Raw genomic sequence first — 10,794 nt, forward strand, 5'->3', positions numbered from 1 at the left:
CCATTTTCTTGAAAAGGAATGGAGGGCAGAATTTATGTATAAATAAATTGACAAATTTTATGATGTAAGCCGACAATGAGCTTCCCCTCTTTGAAAGACCAGCAGCCGCCACTGATATACACAGCACAGCTACCTTAACGGTTGAATATAAACCTAAAACGACCAGGGGCGGTGCAAGGCTTTATGCTTTGTCTTAAAGATGAAAATTCTTGTCCATGTTTTGACACAGCCCCCCTCTCTGTCCACAGAATTGGTTTTCCCGCATCAGTTACCCGAGTCGTGTTTTAGCTGCTTTACACTTGACATCTTGAACATTTTGACTAAGCGATTGCAAACTGAATTGTTGTAGGATTACTAGGACCGCCTCAGAGTGCAAATTAACAAGTAAACATGAGGCACTTAGACGCTACCTGAATGAAAAACATTAAATTGCTTAACACAAGCTTTAAAGTTTCAATTTCACAGCAAATTGCATATTACACGGGAAAAGCCTTATTTCACAGTTTGTGATGCAATTTTCACAGCTGTGAATAAGGAAGGACTTAGACATAATGTACCATGTAAGAATACAGTACAAAAATAATGTGATAATGTTAATGATGTGTGATCTTGGACTTGTTTTACAGGAGGAGATGAACACATGGATGCAGGCCATTCAGAATGCAGTCAGTGGATCCTCCCCATCAGACAAGTCAGAAGTCACACCTAGCAACCAGAGCACTCCCGTCTCCAGTCGCGCTAACACACTCCCGGCAAACGTCACCCTGGTGACCGAGTCCAGCCCGGGCAAGCGAGAGAAGGACAAGGAGAAAGACAAAGAGAAGCGCTTCAGTCTGTTTAGCAAGAAGAAGCAGTAGTCTCTATCCCATAGCAGCAGAAAAATCCTGTCCCTCGCTTTCGTCACTGGTTCATCTTTCCTCCTCCTTTATTCTCTTTTCTTGCTTTGTTTTTTCCCAGCTCTCATGTCTGTCTGTCCACTTTCTGTGATATTCCAGCATGCAAGCTGAAGAGCGAGTACGCCACACTCTGTGCCTAATCCTACGTTGATCGGGTTCCAAAGTTGCATTTAAAGAAAAAAAGAATTGAAAACAATAGAGGGAAAAGTAAGACTTTTGGCTAGGGTGTGTCAGGGGGTCAGGTTTGAAAATAACAAGGAACTGGATACGTTTTTATGCCGTTCTGTTTTTATTGTCTTTGAATTTAAAGATTTAATTATTGATTATGAATATCACTTTTATGTAATTGTGTGCCGCTGAAGGGGTTGAATATTTAAATCACTTTCCTCAATTTTGTGAGGCTGTCTTGAAGGGACGTGCCATGTCCTTTCTGGGTTGTTGGGAACAAGACAGTGATGCTTCGAAACAATTCCACTGTGCGGGTCTGCCCGAATTCCATATGAAGGAACCTTTGCTAAATTCTATCTGCTTTTGTAGTCCCCAAGTCTTGCTTTTGAACTATTCCAGGCTGAAAAGTCGTGGTAACTAACATGAAGGTCGATTAACATTAACTTGGGGGTCACGCTTGTCTTGTGTCCTATATTACACATTATTTACACATGTAAATGTTGCTATACAGACTAAAACTTTTTTTGTTATTTTTTCCCCTTTTTTCACTCCTCTTGAGTTGCATTATAATATATGTTTCAGATCATTCTAGTACAGAGTATTGATAAAACTAGATGTATTATAAACACTATAGCATCAATGTTAAGTGAAAAGTGAAACTCAAGCATTTACTGAAAATAAGGTAAAGTTACTCAAAAATATGGTTGGTCGCTTGCTTGTTGGCTATAGCACTACGCATTATAATTTTTTTTTTGCTACATTTTCCTGCTCTTTGATACATAGTGTGCATTATTCTGTCACTGTATGTAATGTAATGAAGAAAAAATCATCTACTGCACAATCAGAATTAGCATAATAGGAATGAAATCCTCTGCATTGTCAGGGCTGGTGGGGCGTATAGTAACCTCACATAGTCCGACTGTATGAAACTGCAACTGTAGACCTTACCCCTCTCTGTTAAATATGTGCGATGTCATTAAAATGCTTTTAAACATTACAGACTTGGAAGTGACTCGTGTTTTCCACTTGTTTCCTGTTTGTGTTTGTGAATGTCTTAACATGGTTCAGTTAATCAGATTAACATTTAGGGTTAATTTAGGGTTAATACAATGCAGGCGCTATCTGGACACCATGGTGTTTAAAGTTCTAATTATAAGCAGTTGTCTCATCATGTTTCCTAATATAGTTTTCACAAAAGTGTAATGTACAATATAGTATAATAATTTAATGAAGTAATACATTTAATTTAATAAATTTAAATGTCAAGAATATATATCTTACTTTTTTTACTTTTATAATTTTGTTAAATAGTTTTGACAATATTTAAATTGACAACGTAGTAAAATGTTATATGATTCGGGAGTGTATTGTACACAGCATACCTACATTTTAAGCCAAAAGGAAATTACCCTCTGAGTTGCTAGGGTGAATAGACGACGTATTGCTGTAAAACATTTAGGTGAATATACATTGCGATGTTAGCAAACATGGCCTCAGAGTTCAAAAACTGACAACAAAGACTTTGTCTATATGGATATGCTCAGTAACATGATGCTTCAGATTTTCCTGCATTGCAGAGATAACAGGCATTAATGTTATTTCAGAACTTGATATGGTCTTCTTTGTACTATATTACAGATAGTCATTAATTACTACATTAACTGTAAAACAATAACAGGTGTGGTCATGCATTTGGAGAGAATAAAACAATAGCAACAATAAGAAGAACAATAATAAAACCGTTATTTACGCTCCACCTGGTGGTAAAAACACACCGTGACACTGGTGTAGGAATTAAGGTTATTTTACTCTTTGGTCATGAAAAGTCGGATTATGAACATTGTTACCAAAATTATGTAAAGTTAAGCGTTTTACAAAACTCTTTTACAAAACTCATTAATCGTCTCTTTACCAATACTTAGGCTATATTAAATAATAATAACCAATACAATTACTATTTTTTCACATTAGCATTTAATATTGCAAAAGTTAGTACAGTTATTATAAACTGTTATACTGTATCTGTTTCTATTAAATATTCAACCACAATATGTCTGGTAAAAAAAAAACTTATTTAAGATTAAACATACAAAATGAACACAAACAGAGATATGATTAGGCTGCTCTAAACAACAAATCAGATAAAAGTAAAAAAGTGCACCATGCACAATGTTCCATGAAAATATAGTGTGTTTTGCAAGTAAAAACTAATTTTAATTAATTCAATACAACAGCATTTGGACTTATAACAGCCTCCACTTTTCTGGGAAGGCTTCATACAAGATTTTGGAGTGTGTCTGTGGGAATTTGTGCCCATTTAGTTAAAGGACTATTTGTGAGGTCATGTACTGATGTTAAATGAAAAGGCCTTGCTTGCAATCGACATTACTATTAATTCCAAAGATGCCCAATGGGTTGGAGGTCAGGGCTTTTTCCGGGCCACTGGAGTTCCTACACACCATACTTACTTATTAAATCATGTCTTTATAGGCCTTGCTTTGAGCATAAGGACACAATCATGCTGTAAAGAAGTTACCAAACTGTTACTGTTATGTTTGAAACATTTTATTTATCTAAATTATAACTAATATACTAGAAACTAGTTATGGCTAGCTTTGGCCAAAACAGGATTATTGTTTCAGAGAGTTTACTTACATTTTTTAATTTGAATAAATTATATATTAAAACTAATGATATATATTAAATCTGGATAAAATTGTCTGTATACGAGACCCTTAGGGGCCATCCACAAAACAGTAGTGCACAATTCGTGCAAAATAAATAAACTAATAATAAAAATAAAATAATAATAATAATAATGATGATGATGATGATGATGATGATGATGTGCGGAACACTGTGACCTTGCTACACCCCTCTCCCTCTCTCAGCCCCGCCCCCTTGTGGAGAAACTGTGCTTTGTCTCTGCCGTGTTTCCTGTTTGACATGGTTGATATACAGTGAAATATGGTTTTAAAATGTCAGTTTACGTTACGGTAAAATATTGTCCGGTACAATAAGAAGCTTTCTAAACGTACACAAGCATAAATAGCCGAATATATATTCAGGACCATGGACAGTGATAGATGGTGATGGTATTTGTAGTACTTTGTCAACGTCGCCTGATATTATTGAAACGGACTCGAGCAATGTAAAGAACTACAAGATCCGTGATCCTTTGCGAAGCATGCGACGCTAAACGGGACGGGAGGCGTCGTAGTAACCAAGCCGAATTGGTTGGCCGAAACGCAGACTTGTTTAGTAGTATTCATGAACCAAACTACGCAGCGGTTCAGTCGGGCACGTATGGAAATCCGCCTAAGCTGCGCTGGTTGCGCTTTGGCTGGGATTAACCACAGAAAACGGGTTTCTGTGGTCGTTTTTTGAGGAACCGACCCGGCTGATGATTATTTGACGGTCGAGCTAATGGATGAACCCGTTTAGCTTAAAAATGCAAACTGAAGTCAGATATTAATGGAGGAAATGTGCAGTGATGCGGGACACTGAGAGAAATCCGTATATGTGATCGGAGACTGAATATGGACCGTGCATCAGGATATTAGATCTGTTTAAAATATAGATCAGCTGCTTTTTTACGGGCTGGTCGATCACATCTGATCTGGATCTTCTTACCCAGGCTTGAACATCTGATCTGATCTGTGAGTTTTTCATTAAATCTGATATTCATGTTCACTGCTGCACTATGTAGCACAGTACAGGGATGGGCAGTTACAAAATACAGAGATCAGTAATCAGTAAATGATGTATGTGTATTTAGTCCAGGGTACATTGCCCTAAAATAATTCATTCTCTATTTTTAAGTGTCTCAGATTGCACATTTAAAATACACTATATGGTCAAAAGTATATGGACACCTGAGCATGAGCTTGTCAGACATCCCATTTCAGTAACAAATTATATTAAATTTGATGTTGGTCAGGAAAGTCTCAACAGATGTACCAGTTCATTCCAAAGCTCTTCAAAAGCACTGAGTTTAGTGCTTAGGGCAGAGTTTCTTTAAACCAAGATTTTCTTCATGATTTTCTTCACCAGTGTAAAACCTTGTAAAAGAATTTAAGGGTCCAGAGACATTCTTGCTAAGACCTATAGATCTTTAAACCATCTATCTAGACAGGACTATTTATCTAAGATCAGATGCAAATATTTGGGTCTACCATTTTCATAAAAATGCTTCAGCATGTGCCAACTTCATTTTCCAGGTACAAAAGGCTGTATATACCAGGACTACTTTCTCTGTCATAAGTGGAACCGGTGAGACAAATTCCTTCCTTCATGCTGCCTGGGTAAATCAGGGCGAGCATGGCAGATAAAACTGCGCCACGCTGCCAGCTTCGCCTCGAGTGGGTGCACGGTTACCGGGGACACCAGTGCCGCAACAACCTCTACTACACAGCTGGAAAGGAGATAGTATATTTTGTGGCCGGGGTTGGAGTGGTCTACAACACAAGGGAACACACACAGAAGTTTTACCTGGGACACAATGATGACATCATCAGGTACGTTTACAAACACAGTCAGAAAGTCAGTGTAAATCAGTCACAATTTTACTAACATGGTGATAGTAGTGTGATGGAGTGGGGGGTTTTCGCTGCTTTACGACCCTTACGATAGCTCTGGAAACATGGTAGACACTGTCCACCATCAAGCAAGCTTTACATTGCTGTGGGCTTAAAGCCTATGCTCCTGCTTTTTAAATGTCCATGTGCAACATCTTCTTTGACTTATACACTCAACAGGCGCTTTCTTAGGTACACCTATCTATCTGATAGGTCTATCTATTAATCATTTCATAAGTTACAACAATCCTACAGCTGACCTTTGTGGATATACAATGATCTGTTGCTCTATACATTTTGTCACTTCCTGTACTCCATTTATTTACTGAAAGTGACACCTATAGGTCCCCTACTGACCAAATGTTATTTGGGTGTTTCTCAACACTGCAATGACAGTAACATGGTAATAGCATGACTTGTGTTGTACTTGTATAAGTGTAGTAAGCACATCAGTCTTGTTGAGATTTTGATGTCAATGGGAGAAGAAAATATAAAGCCAACAGCATCCTGTGATCAGAAAGTGTCGACTGATAAAAGACTAGAAGAAGATTAACACACATTGTGTATTCTAGTCTCTTACTGTAGATCAACAAGTGCTAACAGGGTTTGTATTCCTAATGAAAATTAGTATATTGTTAGCCATGTTTTTCCACTGTGTTAGCCCCCTGTAATTCTCTCAAATCTGCTTCATCTTGACAGATTTTAGGCTACATTTTACCACTGCCTCTTTAAACCATACAGATAGTCATTCAGAACACACTGCATCCGTGGACACAATACCCATGTGGTAGGTCAGGTTGTACAAACAAGCTAAAACCAGCACACACACACAGAGTTACAAATCTTCCCTTGGCTATGACATACGCAGACAGTCTCATGGGGAAGTGTATTAACCCAGTTTATCCTGTAGCCTGCAGCGAGGTTAGCTTTTTAATGGCCCCATTAAAATTGTACAGGATTAAGCCTGTTGCTCAGTTTAAAAGGAATTTGGGATTTCTCATATTGTCACTGTGGTTGATTGGTGCCCTGTCCAGGGTATTCTTGCTTTGCACCCAGTGTTTCCTAATGGAACTTGACCTGCTGCAACCCCGAAAAAAGTGTAATAAATCATGATACACTGATGTATTTCAGACCTGAATCAGGACCTTGGGATGTCTGCCTGGACAGGCTGGTACTGACCTGAGCATCCTGAGCATTTCTCGCAGATCTAATATTTTCTTCATGCAGTATATAATAAAAATAAACAATAATTAGAATAATATAGAGGTTAACCTTGATCTCCCATTTTACAAAGATTCCTTGCACATTCCATGTCAGTAGTTGTGTGAACACAATCCTGCAATAACGACGCCCTCCACACAAGAAGCCCAGAATAAATTTTTGGTACAGACATGATTAATTGAGCTGAGTGTGTAATTACTTAAAGTGTAACTTTACTATTGTGGTGCACTATCAGACATTCTGTTTAGTATGGTATGGTGCAGCTTGAAATGTGGCTTGTTCCAATTACTGCTGTTTCTTTGAGCTGTTCCTTTAGAAAGTGTAAATTAGCTTATAGGAATCCATCTGCATTAAATACCGCACTTGTAGAACTTTGTTTCCACCCACCGTTACGCCAAAATCTGTAACAAATCTTTACAGTGTTTAGATCTTTTAAGTTTGCAGAGACTCTTATTTAAGTACAAGGAAAACAGGAGGGCCATTGAATTTTGAAACTAAGTCTGGGTTGTGTAAGTTAAACCCCATCTGTGTAGTGTCAGACTGCTGTCATCTTAACCACGAACACTCTGAGCTTCACCTTTACAGTTGACCTCTAGAAACCCGAGCAGACATCAAACGACTTGTTGCTCTGCACCTTGACTGCGGACATGGTTGTGGTGCTCATTAACAATAGCTGGACTTCCTGAAGACGATTTATTTATAGTGACAGAAATGTAATATATTTTTTCTAACTCTAAACATTTTTGTCCAGTTCTACAAATTCAAGTTGTGGAAAAAAGTTGGGACGGTATATAAAATATCTATAAAATTAATAAAATTGATTTATTACAGCAGATGCCAATTGTTGTGGCTAAAGCACATAAATAAAAAAATTAGAAGGTATGTCCTAATATGGTGTGACACAGTGGCTTGGTGGGTAGCACTGTCTCCTCACAGCAAGAAGGTCCTGGGCTTGATTCCCAGGTGGAGCGGTCCGGGTCCTTTCTGTGTGGAGTCTGCATTTTCTTCCTGTGTCCAAGTGGGTCTTTGCCCTGTGATGGACTGGTGACCTGTCCAGGGTATTTCCTGCCTTTTGCCCAGTGAATTCTGCCCACTGCGACCCTGAATAGGATAAAGCAGTGGTAAAACAGACAGTAAATGAATGTCCCAATGTGTATATGTTTGTCTACCTTTGGCCAAACAGTGGACAGTACATTGTTTTCTTATGGTACAGCCACACTAACAGTAATGACACAGTTTCAAAAGGCTGCTCCTGTTTCTTCTTTGCAGTCTTGCTTTGCACCCTGATAAGATCCAGGTGGCCACCGGACAGGTCGGAAAGGATCCGTTTATCTGTGTGTGGGACTCGTACACACTGACCACAGTATCCATCCTAAGAGACATGCACACACATGGTGTGGCCTGTTTAGCCTTTGATGCTGATGGTCAGGTGAGTAGTCTGTCCATCAGTAAAATTTGAGGCATTATAAAGACTGATTTTAACCTGTGAGCTGTTTAATAATGGCTGAGATGTGTCCTTCTTGTTTACAGCGATTGGTGTCTGTAGGTCTTGATGCCAAAAACACAGTGTGTGTGTGGGACTGTAAGAAAGGACGCGTGCTAGCCACCGCTACAGGACATTCTGATAGGGTAAGTCCAGGGTGAGCCACTGTTGTTATTAAATTGCCTTGAAATGTCCAGGTTGGCAGAAATTGTGCTGACATTTAAACTCGTGGTAGCTATTCTGTTAGACTTGAGTGTCCTCAAATCAGATTTCTTCTATTCTACTTGATCAGATTTATCTTGTATGGTCCACTGTCAGCATTTCACCTTTATCTGAACCTGCAGGTGAAGATCTGGTTTGATCTAATTTGATATCCAGTCTCACCGTCTTTTCCTGCCTGTCTGCTTTGCTTTTGCAGATCTTTGACATCTCCTGGGATCCCTACCTGCCTCACAGGCTAGTGAGCTGTGGAGTAAAGCACATCAAAGTGAGTCGACTTTGCTCTCTTTTCTCCAAAATGCTATTTATTTTGAACTTAGCAGCTCTGTAAAGGCCATGTGGAAAAATCTGAGAAATTGAAGACCATCTATATACAGTTCCTTAAAAAACATTTCACATCTGTCTCACTTGTCATCTGAGCAGCATCTATTATGAAAAATAGACAAGAATGCTAGTAATTGAGAGGAAAGAGTAACATAAAACTACAGCTACACTATTTAGGTCTCACCACTTTTCAACAAACTAGAGGGGAAATTTGGTTAAATGTGAGTCAAATCTGTGAGCTAAAGATGTCGGTGGCTGTAGCTCATCCCAAAAAGCATGAATTAGCCCCGTGCAAGGTGTTATACCAGAATCTAATAGACGCCAATAGTCTTGCTTTTAAAACATTACTTAAACAACCTCTCAATAAATTGAAAGACAATCTAGTGGTCTGATATGACTGAATGGAATTATTTAACTTGAGTTTGTAAATGTAATAAGTCACATTAGACAGGTAACAATAAGGCAGTTGTAGCCTAGTGGTTAAGGTACTGGATTAGTAATCAGAAAGTTGCTGGTTTAATGCCACTGTTGGGGTCTTGAGCAAGGTCCTAAACCCACAATTGCTTAGATTATAAACTGTCACAACTGTAAGTTGCTTTGGACAAAAAAGGCCTGCAAAATGTCAAAAAATGTTAAATGTAACATCGTCTCAGTTTAAAACAAAGTGGTGGTAGCATCATGTTGTGAAGATGGATTTAAGAAACAGGCACTGGTCAGGACAGATTAAAAAATGAATAATCTTTGGTACATACAAATGAATGGTTCTTTCCTCTGCCACATATCTTAAACTAAGAATGAACTGCCTTTATCTTAGCAAGATAATGACCCAGAGAACACCAACTAAACCAACATAATAAAAATTGGTGTCAATCTGAGTTTTGAAAAGCTGGATTCCATGAAAGAGGATTCTTACTGTTTGGTTTAGCTCAGTGGTGGTCTTTTTGTCTCTTGTATAAAATTCATTACTGTTGGTAAAAGCTGACAGAAGAAATGGAATCTAATTACCTTAATTATCGATCCTGTCCCCTTTAGATAAACGTTTTAGACTGCGAGTTTTGACAGAGCATTTCTCAATTCAAGTCGACACTTAATTCAGTTTGACTTTGAATAAACGCCTCTAGAGAAATCTAATTAAGAACTGTTCCTGATAAGAAAGCCTTTTAAACAGTTTCCTTCTCTGTTGTAGTTTTGGACATTATGTGGAAATGCACTGACACCCAAAAGAGGAATCTTTGGAAAGACGGGAGATCTGCAGACCATTCTGTGTTTGGCCACGGCAAAAGACGAAGTGACATACTCGGGCGCTCTAAATGGAGACATCTATGTGTGGAAGGGACTGAACCTCACGCGCACCATTCAGGCTGCTCATGGGGTGCGTAGACTAACACTTTACACTGTCCACAACTCCATAACATAGAAGTTTCCATATACAGTTATATAAAACATTATTGGAACTTAAGATTGGAACTAAACATTATTTTGCACCTTATGTCAAATGTTTCTTGATTAATTAAGGGATCAAATTATCCAATAGTTAAAAAAAAACAGTTGCTTATTCGATTAATCAGTTAACCAATTTACTGAATTGAACTGCTTAGGCTGGGATCTTCAGTATGCATGCGTGTGAGGAGGGTTTCGCCACCGGCGGTCGGGACGGCTGTGTTAGACTCTGGGACACAGACTTCAAACCCATCACCAAGATAGACCTCAGGGAGGCTGAGCAAGGATATAAAGGTAAACCGTGAATTAACTATGGTTCTGTTGTTTATCCAAGTTATACTTAGATTTTGCTAGAAATATTGTTTCCACAGAAGTTGATTACAGATTTACACAAGAATTTCTGCTCACATGACCATTTCACATCCTTATATTTCATATATTTCTGTGTATCATCCTACTTCAGATC

At 38.4% G+C, this 10,794-nt stretch overlaps 2 protein-coding genes across 4 annotated transcripts in view; both read left to right on the forward strand.

Moving 5' to 3' along the window:
• The window catches only part of sptbn1 (spectrin, beta, non-erythrocytic 1), a 76,692-nt gene extending 74,631 nt beyond the window's left edge, over window positions 1-2,061 (forward strand). For all 3 annotated transcript variants that reach the window (XM_063012829.1, XM_063012831.1, XM_063012830.1), the window contains one exon: window positions 627-2,061. In XM_063012829.1, the coding sequence (XP_062868899.1) occupies window positions 627-857 (231 nt within the window). In that variant the 3' untranslated portion in view covers window positions 858-2,061. The remainder of the gene's footprint in view (window positions 1-626) is intronic.
• Window positions 2,062-4,312: 2,251 nt separating this feature from the next.
• eml6 (EMAP like 6) overlaps window positions 4,313-10,794 on the forward strand; it is a 37,043-nt gene continuing 30,561 nt past the window's right edge. Inside the window, exons 1-7 of the mRNA XM_063012338.1 lie at window positions 4,313-4,723; window positions 5,285-5,581; window positions 8,132-8,291; window positions 8,393-8,491; window positions 8,764-8,832; window positions 10,075-10,260; window positions 10,487-10,622. Of these exons, the coding sequence (XP_062868408.1) occupies window positions 5,385-5,581; window positions 8,132-8,291; window positions 8,393-8,491; window positions 8,764-8,832; window positions 10,075-10,260; window positions 10,487-10,622 (847 nt within the window). The 5' untranslated portion in view covers window positions 4,313-4,723; window positions 5,285-5,384. The remainder of the gene's footprint in view (window positions 4,724-5,284; window positions 5,582-8,131; window positions 8,292-8,392; window positions 8,492-8,763; window positions 8,833-10,074; window positions 10,261-10,486; window positions 10,623-10,794) is intronic.

The sequence above is a fragment of the Trichomycterus rosablanca genome, chromosome 17 (assembly GCF_030014385.1).
Source record: "Trichomycterus rosablanca isolate fTriRos1 chromosome 17, fTriRos1.hap1, whole genome shotgun sequence".
Classification (NCBI taxonomy): Eukaryota; Metazoa; Chordata; class Actinopteri; order Siluriformes; family Trichomycteridae; genus Trichomycterus; species Trichomycterus rosablanca.